A 16,083-nucleotide genomic window follows, 5' to 3' on the forward strand; every position below is an offset into this window, starting at 1 on the left:
CCTCAGAGAGCAGTCTCCTCTCTTTGAGGAACTGTTTCTTCCTATAAGAATCTCGTGACTCATAATTTTCATGAACTTTCTAAGTCTGCCTGAGTCTGAAACTACCCTCTTCCCTTCACAGTGTTTTAACTTGGAGACCCATTAGTGGGTGATATTCTCTGTATCCTCTTGTGCTGACTTAGATCTGTGGTTCCTACCCTGGTAGATTTATATGGATGTACTGCAGGGTACTTTTCTGTAGCCTGGCTGGGCTGGATATTGAATCAGATTTCTTACCTTGTCTTTGCCACACTTTCCTGGTTTCTAGAAATTACCTGACATGGCGGTTTCGTCTCTTCCTGACAGCAGAATTATAAGCACAGTGAAAGAATGGAGAAGGTGTACGTCCTGAAACAGGAAAGGAGGTGTGGTAGCTATCTTAAAAGCAGCATTTTCCCTGAGTAAAGGAAGAAAGGGGGTTTTATTCCGGGAGCCTGTACAGTTTTTACTGTAAAGTAGCTTGCCCAGTATAAAATGTATGCTATTGAGAATATTCAACTTAAGGGTAGATTTCAAAAAGGAAAAATAGCAGATACATTCTCTGACATGCTTAGCTGAAGGTTGAAAACAGATAGGAACATTTCTGGGCATGCTCAGCTGAAGGTTGTGAAAACAGATAGGAACATTTCTGGGCATGCTCAGCTGAAGTGGAAACTTCTTATTCTTTGGAAAGTCAGTTGTGTCAGATGATATTTTGTTGGGGTAAACATGGGAAGGAGTATATCGCTGAAGTGGACTCAGGTGAAAGGACATTTTGCTAAGGCAGACTCATGAAGAAACATTTCACTGAAGCAGACATAGATGAAAGGATCTTCTATTAGAGCAAGCATGTGAAAGGACATATGATAAAGGATTCTTCTTGAAGGACATGCGTGTATCAGTCTGCTGTACATTGTGTAGTTGAGCTCTTTTTGTTGGAACTCCATAGAGAGAGTGATGGAGTCCTGCGGCTTCTTGCTGCTTCCATGGACTCAGACCAACAGGCAAAATGATGTCTGCTAAGACAGACTCACATAGAGTTTTGCTAAGACAGACCCACACTCTAAGACAAAGCACATGGAGGGCACGAGATGTTTGGAGGGAGTGTGAATAGGAGTCAGTGGACTGTGAAAGGAGCTCACTTGTAGAGCTGGCTGTACAAACCACTTCTTGGTCTTTCGTCTTTGCTGATCTTCACTTCGTTGAGAAAAGCACAATAGAGAACTTCTCCTGGTATCCTTACTGGTCTAAAAATCCCTCCTGCTGACTCATACCGATTCTGCTGAGGCCTGGCTTTTCCAGTGAGATTGTGCCACGGCCGCTGCTATCCCGACTCTACCAAGCTAGACTACTGATATATTCATAAAGTGTTTGCAAATAGATTGGGCTGCCACTGCTGACCCATAAATGAACTACTAAATGAAATTTGCTCCAAAGAACCATTTCGAAACAAATCCACTTCCCACATATCTTTTCCACTACCTCTGAGGGATGATGGGCTAAAAAAATAGGTTAAAACATTTAAGAACCATCATTAAAAATAGGTCCTTAAAAAATAAAATTGCATTCAGTTTACATTGTAAAGATGGGAGACAAGAATATATCTGGGCACGTTTAGCTTCCCCACCAAATCTTTTACCAAAACTGGAAGAAAGAACATGTTGAGCATGGGTTAATATAGAAGTTTTTCACTGAGAACCCTGCTTCTCTTAGCTGCCAACAAGGAAACCCCCAGTGTCAGTAGAACACCGTCCTCCTTACTCTGGGAAAATACTGAAATAGGGCAGGTTTACCCAGGGTTACCTGTTCAACACTTGCATGGAGACGGCCTCTTTCTCCTCTTCCTCAAGTCCTTAGTAGGATCCAGCGTTTGAGACAGTGTTTCTGTCCCAGAGCACTGTGCCTGGATCTGCCCACACAGAGAAGGGTGCTGGCTCCACAGTAGCCAAGGAACCCTGGATGTCACCAGGAACCCTCTAGGCAGAGGAGACCAGCATGCGGTATACAAGCAGACAGACTTGGAATGTTGTGAGGCAGCCTCAGGCAGAGAGAAGAGACAGGAGGGATGGACACATGGTCTGTTTCTCTGGACACAGGAGGTGTACTCTTAGAGCTTCAGCAGAGTGACTGCAGGCCAGCCAGATGGGACCCAGGGCCCATAGAGTGGATTTGTGTGTCCTGGACTGGGGATAGACAGAGGGAGTAGAGTCAACATGGGCATCTAGTCATGCTCTCTCTTCCTTGGCTGTTGCTCTCCTTCTAGTATCTTCCTTTCTGAACTGTTACTATGTGTTCCATTTCAGGAGCTCAGCTCTAGGGCTTGGGTTTCTGCCACACTGGAATTTCCATTTAATAGGAGATTCGCTAGAGAGGAGACAAGCTATTCATTTGGCAGATGTGAACTTAAGGACTCAGTGTCATGTAGGTCTCACGGAGAAAGCTTAGACCAGTCAGAAACCGTAAGCAGACTAAAACCAAAGGAGGACAAAGGATTTTGTCTCTGCAGTGCCTGCCCCACTTTGCTGTTTGTAAAGGCACCCCCAGTTCATCTTCCCACTTCCTGACATGCTGCTGATGGGGCACAGCATCTTGAGAAAAATATGGGGTACCAGGGAGAAGAGGAGGAAAAGGGTGTCCAGGTTGGGAATGAAGAGGTCCCACCATGTGACAGTATCTAGAAGGCCAGGGGATATTGTGAGGGAGGAGATTCCACAGAGGAGACCTCCAATGTGAAATACATGATGGGCATGGGGAGGTGTCTCCTGGTCTGGGCTGAGAGGATACTCATTTTAGACATAACTGGGGAGGAGAATGAATGGTCTATCACCATTTGTCACTGACACATAGAGCTCTCAGAGACTAGACCACCAACCAAAGAGTATACATGGAGGGATCCGTGGTTCCAGATACCACGTTGCAGAGGATAGCCTTATCTGACATCAATGGGAGGGGGTGTGGTCTTTGGTCCTCTGAAGGCTTGATGCCCCAGTGTAAGGGGATGCTAGAGCAGTGAGGCAGGAGTGGGTGAGTGGGTGGAGGAGCACCCTCATAGAGGCAAAGGGGAAGGGGAGGGGGGATGGAATTGGGAGGGGTTGTGGAGGGGTAACTGGGAAGGAGGATATCATTTGAAATGTAAATGAATAAACTGATAAATAATTTTTAAAAATTAAAAAAATATTTGGGGTCTCCACATAAGGAATGCCAGCAGCTTCACACACACACACACACACACACACACACACACACACACACACACACACACACACCCCTCACTCACTCCTTGGATCTGAGTGCTTAGAATAAAGCATATCATAACAGTATAAGAAGGGAGGCCCTGGAAGAGGAGTGCACACACATACAGGCCTCCCACAGATACATTCTGCTCATCATATGGTGGACAAAAAAGCTAAAATAATTTAAAAAGATAAAAAAACCAAGGTGAGTAGACTATTTCTTCTTATATACATTTTTAAAATATGCTGGAAGCCCCAAACAATTTGAGCAAATGAAATCACTTATGTTTGGTTTTTACAGCCATCACAATAGACAATGGGTTTAGAACAGGCATCTTCAGAGATTCACTGCTTGCTTTATTAGACAGCAGAGAAATTAGGAAAGAAGTCACTTCACTCCCTGTCAGCCGTGCACAGCACTCTCCTTCTCCAGGGTGGACTGTGCATTTTCTTCATGGAGCACACAGACATCAGAAGAAAGCTGATTTTATTTCAGAGTCAGTTTTCCTTGAAAATTTTGGAAGATCTCTCCAGGATATAAATAGACTTTTTGCTCTTCCTTGTGACCTCGAGGAAAGGGAAAGATCTCTGTCCTTCAGGAGTTGAGAAATGATTTTGATTCTAGAAACAATGAGCACTGGGAACTCATGCAGGCATCTTGTCCACAGTCCACCAAGGAAACTATCCAAATATATGAGCTCTGTGTCTGTGAAAGGAGACGAGACTGTTCTCAGGGATGCTGCAGAGATGCCGAGGACATTGAGCACAGTGCAGCAATGGGTGCCTGGGGCCTGAGGTCATTTATATGCAGATCAATGTGGGGATGAACTCATAGTCTCTCCAGGTGTACAGTGACATTGACTCATATATATATATATATATATATATATATATATATATATATATCTGTGTGTGTGTGTGTGTGTGTGTGTGTGTGTGTGTGTGTGTGTGTGTGTATACACACATGGGGGGGAGGGAGAGGGAGGAAGAGAGGGTGAGATTCTCTAACAGAAAACCAGTTTGAGTGAGTTTTCATTTGCATTGGATTTGCATGGAACCAGGGTAAGTTAAGCTAGAGGGTACATGACTCCTTCCCTCAGAATACCCAATGAATGTTGAGCTCTGCTCTTTGGTAGCCGTCTGCTGACTCTTTTGATTCCCAACCACATCACATCATTTTCTCAGGGCTCTAGATTGCCTGCTTGAAGACACTGCCCTCTGCTCATTTCTCTGTGTGCCTCTTCTCTCCAGGCTCCAGACACATTCACCAGTGCATGGAGAGTACCAAGCTCACTTTTGCCTCAGTGCCCTGGCACATACTAAGCCAAGTCCTAAGAATTTCCTCTTCATCTCGTTCCTGCTACTCAGCCTTCAGATCTGCACCTAAGTGCCATGCAGAGGAGGCTACCGTGGCATCTGCTCCCCCTCGTTTACTTTCGGAGGAGGTTCTGATTAATCTTTGCAACTGCCTCACTATCTTATGGTGGTCTGAGTAGGTATCTGTGCCAGCCCACCATGTTGGCATGACCAGTGTGTCTGGTTACCACCATACTTCAACATCCAATAGGAGGTCTGCATAGAACACTCCAACAGAATAGCGTTTGTGACTGAAGCAGAGGGAGGTGGGTGCCGTGCAGCTAGACTTTGGGATTACTCTCCTCCTGAACTTACCCTTTTTACACTTCCCATTTTGGAATCTGAGGCCACCCTGCCAGAATTTAGGTCCATGTGTGTGAAGCACAGCTTTGCAGTGTTGCCCATCTGTTCCTGAAACAGATGCTGCCAGCTCCCTGTCCCCAACTCCTATAGGAATGGACCACATGTCAAAACCCAGCTAAGGCTGCACTCAGACTCTTGTTCCCAGCAGGCTGCCAGTGTCTCACAGTCCTCACTGATGGCTGATAGACTTGGTGTCACTCTATCAGCTCTTGCAGGCCCTGGTGAAACACCCCTGAGGCATAGCCTCTTTACCCTTTCCTAGATGCCCTCAGAGGGACAATTCTTGTCATCTATATCAGCATCCAGTTTTATAATGTAGCCTTCATTGTCTGGCTTCTCTTCCCTGACTTCTTTTCCCACTCTCTTTCTCATACACATGAATGGTTTTTTCTTGATCTCTTCCTGGAGACTACTACTAGGGGGCTGAAGTACCATTGCTAAAGAGAGCAGGAAGTGCACATGGGCACAATGGTCCTATAAGGTTATAAGGGAGCTAGAAATTCCCAGCAGTCATCTTGATGGCAGTGTGCTTCATCATTCACCATTTCTGGTGACAGTCTGTGAACAAGCCTACTTAGCTACTAGTATCATGAAAGCATAGCAGCTCTATTATGTACAGCACAAGGGTAATACAGGACTGGTACTAGTTTATATATTTATTATAATAGGCTCCCCCCCTTTAGCACTACTTATTAAATTTAGTTTACTGTGCAGCAGTGATCCAGGTTATGTCAGCAGTATCCTCAATACCCCTTGCGTTTGTCATGCTTCTTGATTATCATTTCTCTGACTTGAGCTCTTGTTTTGTTCAGCATGAACAATAATGCTGTGCTCCTGGGAAACCTCGGTGTATCCTAGGCTATACCATTGAGGCCTGAGTAAGTACACAGGGGCACATTTTGGTGAATATCTCTTACTGTTAAGTGGCTTGAACTGTTTTATACCATTTCAGGATTATTCGTAGTATATACTGAACATTCATTCACAAGGCACCTCTGCATAGCTTTACTCATCAGTTTCTCCCATGATCTGTGAATTAAACATCCCTGACTTTTTACAGAGAAAAAAGAAGAGGTTCACCAAAGAGGTAAAGCAATTTACCTAATTCAGAACAGCTAATCTGCTAGAGGTCTGTCATTAGTTCAGGGTACTGTTCATTCCAGGACCAACAGGGCTCGACAAACATCAAACAGATGATGATGATGATGACGACGACGATGATGGCGATATCAGACAGACAGACAGACGGAAGAGCTACGAAGACCAGGCTGTGAAGGACACATTCAGACAATACATCTACACTTAGAATGAAGTATCCAGATGATTAGAACATCAGTCATGCCCGTATCCCATTAAACACACAGACCCACAAATGCTGGTGTACACATACTCATATAACACATGCTAAGACATGCATACTCAGGCCCATACATGTTAATGTTTACATATCACTCAGTGCATGCGCCCATAGTGCCTGTGTGCACATGCTCGGATAACCATGCCAGTGTGTGCACACTTACACCCACATGCGCAGGAAGATATATACCTATTACTAGCACTTGCACTTCCTACTTCCAATAGTACAGAAAGTGTATCCTGCCTAGTATTATGTCCCTGGGCTTATTGAACTGAAAGGTCCCTTAGGTCATTGAGCTGGTATCCTACACCTCCACTCTTTAGTCGCTGGGCCAGCACAGTGAGGCCCTGTCAGCTAAGAAGGGCCACTTGACCAGCCATAGAATTGACTCTTGGGATCCTAGGATGATGACAGGTTTCTCAAATGGGAAGATGAAGAGGATGTTGGAGAGACAGTTTAAGGTTTAAGATTACATGGTAGAACTAATATGCTGCTCCTTCTTTCTTGACTTACATTTGTCATGATACGAACACTCAGATGCTTGGCTACTTGTATTCTCAGACGCTGCCCGTACAGAATAGAATCGCAGCGCTCCATAGAGTATGGTGTCTGGTGATGGCCTCTGGGTGGTACCTGCTGCACAGACACACAGGGGAACTCATATATGCAGCCGGTGATCACGGAGAAGGTAGTGCTCTCCATGGAGCTGTCACAGGCTGAAGACCCAGGTTTCTATAGGAACCTCTTCAGGAATTCCAAGTGTTAAATGCTCCTTTGGACTCTGATATCACCCATGTAAGGACCACATATACACCTGTCAGAATTCTACAGTTCCAAGGAGTGACCTAAGGGAATGAGCTTTTAACTGTGTAATCTCAGAGTAAGGACCACTGAGGCCACTGGGCCAGGCCATCGTGATTGAGGAACAGCCACAGGTTAATGAGCTTAGTCGTCAGATGGAATTGGTGGAACTCCGTTCACCAGAATATTCATTTGGGGAGAGAAGGGCAGGGACTGGAAATTATCATTCCAGAAAGGAGAAAGCTACACGAGCAGAGAAAGCCATGAACAAAACAATCAGATTCTGTTAACACTCCTAGGTATTTGAATTGCCTGATTTATCTCAGAATTTTCATTGTTGCAGAATTCTTTTGATCACAAGAAAGAACAGTCTAGGTAGGCTTATCAAGAGGAATGTTATAGGTTGGACGGGATGACCTGATAGAGAAATGAGGTATGGGTTGCAGACATAGCTAAGCTGGTAGGGGCCATGCCTTGCACACATGGGTCTGGGGTTCAATCCCCAACAACACTCAAAAAGAATGAAAACAAAATGAACCTAAGGCATCTTCCCTAAAGGGCTAGAAAGAGGTTAGCATCTCTATTTTGGAGGCAGGATATTACAAGAAAGGGGTGGGGGACTCCAAAACTAATTTTATTGGAATAGTCCATGTATGATAAAATGCATCAAATTACATTCAGTGAGCTTTAATAAAGATATGTAGGCACATGGTCTTTGCCATGATCTTAGCACAGACCATTCCTGTCACTCCCTCCTGGTCTCATGCCCCCACATATCCGGGTAATTTGAATGTCATTAATTTGAGTGCTGCTGTTTTGCCCCAACCCCCTCCTATTCTGGTTTCACAGAAACGTATTCTGTAGTATCTGTTGGCTTTGTTCACTTAGCACCATGCTTCTGAGAGCAACAGGCAGTCAGTTTGAGACAGTGTGTTCCTCTGCATACAGACAGCTGAATTGACAGGACAAGTGTACTCCCTGCCAACTTAAACCATACTATAACACATGCTGGACCAACCAATGACTGCTGGAAATCAGTGTCCTTCTCTGAAGACACAGCCTTGACTGCAATGAGAATATTCAAAAGCCCGTGCTTCCTGTTTATCAACACCCCCCCCCCCACACACACACATACAGAATTGCTGGGATTTTGAACACACCACCACTCCTGGGTTATGTGGTGCTGGGAATTGAATCTAGGCCATCCTTCATGCAAGGCTAGCACTCTACCGACTAAGCTACACCCCTAGCCTTTGCCAAGTTATTTCTAAGAAAGAATATTTTGTGATCTTCAAAAAGCATATTCAGATAGAGCAAACACCATCTGCATATTTAAACTCTGATATTTCCATTGTAAATATTGCCTTTTTTGTAGTTAAAAGGAAGATCTGACTTTACTATTTGGTTTCTGGTGTGTGCCAGAGTGGAGACTTTTGGGATTTGGAGGGGTTTTTTAGCCCCCATTTGTGGAGTGGGAATAGTTATACCTTCCTAGAGACGATAGAGAGGCTTTAAAAGGACGATCTATGTAAAACCTAGCACCATGTAAATAAAGCATGTGAAGCCTAACACAGTTGCTCAAAACGGATTGTTATATTTGTCTTGTTCTAAATATATACAGGTTTCAAACTGCTTGTGAAAGTCACACTGAATTGGAGTGGGGTCGAGCTGTTAAAGTTCTGCATTTTAGCTCATGCGTTAATGTGCACAGACCAGTAGTACTTATTGTACCATATTTACTTGTATATATGCACATATATTCCTATGAACACAAATGTCAATGCGAAGAATGCTAACATCCCTTTCCCTTTCACCCCCTCCAATGCCTGTTCTGTTCTGTTTTCCGTGTTCACCTGTTACATAGAATCTGAGCAACCCAGAAGATGAGACGTCTCAACCCATCACAGGCCTCCAGCTCAAGGCAGTCACCCTGAGCAGCTTCATGCCTTCCCAGGGGAATGGGCTGTGACATGTATAGCCCCACCATGGCCGCACTCTGAAACATGCCAGGCTTCTCTGTCCTGCTTGTCCTCAGCCAGCCCTCCTCTTCCTGGGTTGCCCCTTCACTTCAGCTATGTGTGCATATTGATGTGTGTGTGGGGGGAGTGGTTATAGGGAAACCTTGGGTGTCATTTTCAGGCACTGCCAACACTGCCTCATGCCCCCCCAACCCCCTTAATTGAGACAGGGTCTTTCTCTGGTCAGGAACTCATAAATAGGCTGAGCTAACCGGCGAGTCCCAGAGATCCCGAGTCTCCACCTCCCCACACACTGGGATTGTAAGTGTCCATCACCAGACCCAGCTTTTCTTTCTTAAAAAAAAATCAAGTAATTAAATTAACCAGTTCCACACCCCCCTGAGTGTGTGTGTGTGTGTGTGTGTGTGCGCACACACACACACACACACATGTAGGCACACATGTCTAGGTACATATGTACCTCAGTGTTCATGTGGAGTTCATTCTCTTCTGCCACCTTATAGGGTCTGAGATTGGAACTCAAGTCTACAGGCTTGTGCACTGATACCCACAGAGCCATCTCACGGCCTCAGCTTTTTACACATGGGTCTTGGGGATCAAACTCATCTCTGTTCTTGAAAAGCAAGCAGGTGACTGAATGAGCTCTCTTCGCAGTTCTACATCAGCTCTGACACTTCTGGCTACCCACCTTAATGGCTCCTGACTTATTACCTAGAGGACCAGCTTTCTTCTGCTACCCCAGTCTTAGCAGTCTCTGGGGTGAACTCCCAGGCATCCAGGTATGTCCTGAATTAGGCCTCTCTTTGATCCTCTTGTTGGAGGGCTGGCTGAGATGCTAACAACCAACCCTCCAGGTCCTAGATTTAGGCAGACTGAGCTGTTCAAAATGCACTCATAGAACTGGAGAAGGCCACAGAGGCTTGCAAAGATTCTACAGGAAAGAAAACCCAAGTCAAGAAAGATGAGGAAGGAGGTAGGACCCAGGGAAAGCATGGTCCAGAAAAGCTTCTTTTCCATCAGGATTGCTGGCTCCTGCAGCAGAGGCTTGCCCTTTGTTTCTTCCTCTGGGTTCCTGGTGGCGCGAGAAACCCCCTACTCCAGCTGCTGGGAGTGCTGGCCGCTAATAGTCACAGCTGGACCCTCTGGAAAACTGCTCCATGTAACTGTGTTGAAGGGTTCTGCATTTCCCTTAAGATGCTCAGAGTGAATGACTGACTTGTAAGGAAAACAGTACTGAACATTCCCCTATCTGGAGGAAGTAACTGTTATAATTCACACACCACAGTTCACCATGGAAGCTTGCTCCCACGGAGGCAGAAGACTCTCCCTTAGTAAATCTCAGATGGCTCTTTCTCCAGATTTTCCTTTAGGGAAGGGGCCCAAGACACTCTTTCAGAGTTACTATGTTTCCTTCTGCTAAATGGGTTTGTCAAGGTCTTTTTCCTCCATCACAGATCACATTGAGAGTAATGGAAGCTGGAACTGAACCTCAGATAGGGTGAGGGCAGTGCAGTGGGAAACTGCCGTGTGCAGACTGCTTTTCTATACCCAAGCTGAGGTGTGCGCTACAGAAATGAGCTTTTGTGGAGTGTGGAACTCTTCTTTTGCTGTCTGCCATTTCCCTCATACCTTCCTGGGGAGCCAATGACGTCTGCATTCCCAGGGGATGCCGGGCCCCAGCTTCTGTGGTCTCCTCAGAGTTGTGCTACCTAGCACCTCCCCTTTGCTAGTGCTGTGACAACCCACTGCGGGTGAAGAAACAGAGGTGAACTTAGCCCCAAGCTCAGTGGGGACACTTGCTCAGAACAAATAGCTACGGGCTCTGGAGACACACCAATGCCCCGTGTATCTGATTAAGGTGAGTAGAGTCTAGTACCTCATCCCCAGGGATGCCAGTGCCCCTGGCAAGGACACAGCTAGAGTCTAGATGGTCACCCAGGGCGGAAGCCAAGTGAAAGTTCATGTACACTTGTCGTTTTCATAGAATTAAACATTCCACAAAACTTTGTATTATTCTCACTATATGATCTTGGAAGTCGCCAGATATATATGTTTTCATTGATTTAGCCTGATTGGCCTTCAGAATTATGAACCCCACAGGTTATCTAGCCCAGCATCTCCTGCATATCATGTAAAAATATCCTGTGCATGCCTTCCTCCTCTGAATCATTCCTTAGTGACAGGGACCTCCCCATTTCTGTGACAGTGTCATCTTTGAACATCTCTTTAGCTGATGTATATGCCAAGTCTATTTTTAAAAAATAGATATCACTTCTTATTTTCAAAAAAGTCCTTTTTCCTTCTATTTCCTTTTGCACACTTTTCTGTTGTAGTGGCAGGTGATAGGCAAAAGCAATACAGAGTCTAAGAGTTCTACAGATGGGAATTGATGACCAATCCCAAGGCCAAAGGCCTATTACATTGACTAGGAGAGAGGACCCTTTCCTAGCACAGACTTTACTCTGCCAACTGAGGACCATGAAGCAGAGGGTGAGTTGATCTCACATCTGACAGAGGATCATATCAGAGAGCAAACTGAGACCTAGAACAGAGGGCAGGGTCAAAGCCTCCTGACCTCTACCAGTCATACGCCACCCTCATCATCCCTGTCTGAGTGATGAGCTACCATGCCCGCTAGCATTACCCAGCACCAGGCTTGTCTGTGACATTGCTTCATATACCTTCTGTGCCACTTTTAGCTCTTGGCTCTCCGGTGCTGCATGTGATGCCTGGAGCGGGAAGTCTGCAGCATGTCCCTAATTTCAGGTGATTACTGTGGAAAGTATGGCATAGTTCTAGTCTGAAGAAGAGCCAAGGCATTCCATGCATGCTTTCCCTTAAACTATCTATAGCATCACTGTCCACTTCAACTTCACCAAGGAGGAAAGACAAGTGTATTTCAAGCAAAATCAGTTCACTATTAGGACTAGATGGGAGAACGCCTTTTTACCCAGTGCACTTGTTCACACTGGCGATTAATTCACTAAGGGACAGTTGAGGCCTATGTAAATAATTAACTATAGACCCACTACCATGATATGCTTGGAAGAGAAAAGTTAAGAGCTGCTTTTATATATATAATTTACATGTGTAAAACTCACCTGTAATACAGTCTTTGTTCATAATATTTTTATGCCCATTCTGAAGCCAGTCTTTTATTGTCTAAACATTTGTGATTATTAGCGTATTTATATCATTCAGGCATGTTGTTTTCTTCTTAAATTACATAGCCAGATAAAGATGAAAGGGTCCACATCAAAACCATGGCACAAGAGCACTCCATCGCACAGGATGTATTATTATATGTTATATATATATATGTATATATATGAAACATTTAACACATTGTCCCTTTAAGAGCACGATGATAACTGAACCAAAAAATGCCAAATGTCTTCCTAAACTGATAAGCAGATAAGTAAGAATCTACAGTATGAGTTTGGGTTTTATGAGTCAAATTCAAATAAATTAGGTAGTTGTCACTGAGATGCAAACAAAGCTTGATTTTTGTTTTTAATCTTGTGCTTATTTGATGACTATAGGAGCAAATTACACCATAATTTAAATTTGGGATCATAACTTGGGTAGCTAGTCCAAACTTAATACAGTCTCAAATTTCCTTCGTACTCTGTATTTAAATAGAGAAAAGGAAAGTACGGCCTCTTACTAGCCTTTCCTGAGGTTAATTTCAACATAAATTAATATTTCAGTGTTCTACACCTACAGTTTTGGGGAGCTATCCTCACACGTTTAATGTAGAAGTTGCAAAATCTAACTGCCATTACAAGGTAAAAGGAGTTATATCAAAGAAGATCCTTAGTTAAAATCATGTTGGCTAACATAGTGTCTGCTAACCTTCCGAATACAGACATTCAGATGGCTGACTCTAATGACCTCATGTGCTATGTCAATGTCATTTGTAGAGCTCCTTCATTTTGGTTAATTGATGACTATTTTCTCAAACCACAGTAACTAGCATCCCGAGATCTAAAGTAACTTGTTTTCCTAGGTGCTTGCTGACGCCTGGTGATGCTGGCCCTGAGAGATGTTTACCTGTTTCCCAACGTTCTATATTCACTTTGTAATGCTCTCTGGCTATTCCCTGCAACAGCCAATCTTAGGCTGAAAGGGAGCCTTTTAACCCCGTCTCCTACCCTTTCTTCCTACTCAATCTGTGCATCTATTCCTAGTCTAAAAGCAGACAGTCAGCTCTATATATTCCTGAGATAGAGCTCTCCCATCTGCAGGATTTCTGGAATTAAATTAAATTTGTTCTGTTGTAGAAGTTGTTCCTTTGCCCATCTTTCCTTTCACCTTGTGGCAACTACACCTGGTCACTCTTCACTTTGTTAAATGCAAAATTCTTTGTTTACTGATCAAGACTTCAGAGTTTCAGTTGTAGCTCTACAATTTTTGTAATTACAAATGTTAATATACCATCACGATGTACAGGGTGTAGACCAATAAAACATATCAGTTACCTCTACGAGAAAATAAACACAGCAATAATTCATTTGATCCAAAATGGGCAAAAACAAAAGAACTTCCCCTCAAGTGTAACAATTTCAGACCTACAAAATAGATGACAAGACAAAATAAAAAACACCTGTGCTTGGAATTCAGAATGTCAACCAACAGCTGGGACTTATTTTTGCGACTGCAAAGAGGTATTGGGAACATTAATAGAACAACGTTTATTTTCTGTTAGCTTCACCGAGGACAAAGGAAGACGAAAAATCATCATTTTCCTTTAGCATATGTCTCCTTCCTGTCTGAGCACTCTGGAGAAAATTCCTGTGCATTGACTGAAGCATCTGAGTGCTGCTTCTGGTGCCCTTTTGGGTAAGTGTTCACAGATAGTACACGTGACATTTTGCCTCTTGGCTTCTTAGTATCTCCTTTGCCCATGGCTAGTTCTTTTCTGTTTTCAAATGCCTGGCACTCGTTATGTTCTAAGTTACCTTGACACTATTCAATCTTTTCCTCCCTGACATGTGTGTGTGTGTGTGTGTGTGTGTGTGTGTGTGTGTGTGTGTGTGTGTGTGTCTGTTACCTACTGCCCCTTTCCAGGGCTGTCTGTCTGTCTCAAAGGAATATTCTGTCTTTCGGTATCCTAAATCCATATCACTGTCATCAGAATAAGCTGCTCTAGAGAAGCAAAGCTGCTCAGGTTAAAAGATTAGGACCATCTCAGGACCCAATCTTAAAATAACTGCTTAGATCAGTTTATAAGGTGCTATTGCAAATTTACCCTTGATCTTGACCTTGTCAATCTCCACAGCAGGCAACTACCTGCTTCCCCTAAGATTGGCCTATGATGAGATCAAGAAAAGCCTTCAACAATGGTACAAAAATCTAAACTTAGGTAAACTAAACTTGATCCTGGTTGAATGTCTGTTCTGACAGAAAGGAGGTCATGGAGATGAAAGTGAAAGAGCCTTTATTTTCCACCCTAGTTCCAGACCTGCGTGAAATCTTGTCTCAAAAAAGGTGAACAGTGACACTCAAGATCGACCTCTGACCTCCATATGATAGATATGCACATGCACATGTGTACCTGCATGTATATGTATAGACAGACAGACAGACAGACACACACACACAGACACACACACACACACACACACACACACACACACACACACATGTGGAAGCACACACAGTACTTGGCTTGGGCAAGTGTCAACCAAAGGTCCCTGTGTTAGATGCTTGGTCTTATTGCCAGTACAGTTGTGGACCCTCAGAAAGTGGAGCCTAATAGGAGGTCATTAGTAACTGAAGACATACTTCTGAAGAGAATGTTGGGTCTGCTGCCCTTTCTCTTTCTCTCCTGTACTCTGGCTTATGAGCTAAGTGGTTTTGCTTTGCCACACTGTGTCACAATGATTCACCACTTCACTATTAGCCACAAATGGTAAGATCACTCAATCATGAACTGTCATGGCTTGACAAGATGCCTGAGTGGCTTTATGTGCGGTTATGCTTGCACCATTTTGGCCATCAGAAACTCCAGGCAAAAGATAAATCTTGTCTCTTTCTTCATACATTAACATACTCAGGTACTTTGTTACAGGGACACCTATCTGCATGCTCCCTCTGCCATACTGTTCTTCCCAAGCAAACTCTGAAACTGACCCAAAAGAAATCCCTCCTCCCTTACGTCATCCTCTCGGGTACTTTGGTTAAGTATTTTGAGCCAGTTTTATATAAGTCCCAATCTATATGGTAACCTCATAGGACAGGACTCTGAACAACTTTGGAATGAGCTGATTTACCACTTTCTCATGTATAGTCCCTGCACCCCTACTAAAAACTAGAAACTGCTGAGAATGCAGTGTCTTGTGATAAAAGAAACCCAACTAAAACAGCCCATGTCTGCTTGCAGGGCTGGCTCCCATGAATTCTAGATTTCCATTGTTCTTTACTTGTCTATCTGTAGTAAGCTCACTTAATTGAACTTGATGCATAAGGAGTGTGTCTAATCTCACTGAATTTAGACAAATTGGTAGGGTGTGCACTGTGGGGCTGCTTCACAATGAAGTTATGCATGCAGGGGAAGATTTTAGCAGAATGGGATCAAAACAAGTGTTTCTTCTAGTGTCCCTTACCCCCGAAGGAAGGAACCATCACTCTTTAGCCATCTCTCACCAAACCCAGAAAACCTCTTCACAGTGGCCAGGATGTTTGCTAAGTAGTTCAGTCACAATTGAATAAAGCAAGAGCGCTTTAAAACCAGCTCAGGGATTTCCTTATGGCAACTGTGTAACTATGTAGATGGTTCGCTGTTGTCCAGGTTGGGAAATTCTTAGTGTTCCGGCAACATATTTGCAAAGATTTTCCTTAAAAAAGAAGCCTTCCTTGCCTAAGCCCATGGGGTTCAATCAAAAGGACCCATGATTCATAAGGGAGGGTTGGCAATATCTTGATACATTCTTGGTTGCTACAACTTTGGAGGGGGCCTAGAAGTGCTACATAG

General features: G+C 44.0%; 1 protein-coding gene across 5 annotated transcripts in view; it reads left to right on the plus strand.

Annotated features, from left to right (window-relative positions):
• Positions 1-16,083, plus strand: part of Mthfs (methenyltetrahydrofolate synthetase) — a 147,345-nt gene that overhangs the window by 75,232 nt on the left and 56,030 nt on the right. Inside the window, exon 4 of one of the 5 annotated variants that reach the window (XM_087561229.1) lies at positions 13,816-13,968. The exons of the other annotated variants lie outside the window; for them this stretch is intronic. Coding sequence (XP_087417355.1) covers positions 13,816-13,953 — 138 coding nt within the window. The 3' untranslated portion in view covers positions 13,954-13,968. Of the gene's footprint in view, positions 1-13,815; positions 13,969-16,083 lie in introns of those variants that run through there. 5 annotated transcript variants of the gene reach the window in all.

Source organism: Rattus norvegicus, chromosome 8 (assembly GCF_021556685.1).
Source record: "Rattus norvegicus strain SHRSP/BbbUtx chromosome 8, alternate assembly SHRSP_T2T, whole genome shotgun sequence".
Taxonomy (NCBI): Eukaryota; Metazoa; Chordata; class Mammalia; order Rodentia; family Muridae; genus Rattus; species Rattus norvegicus.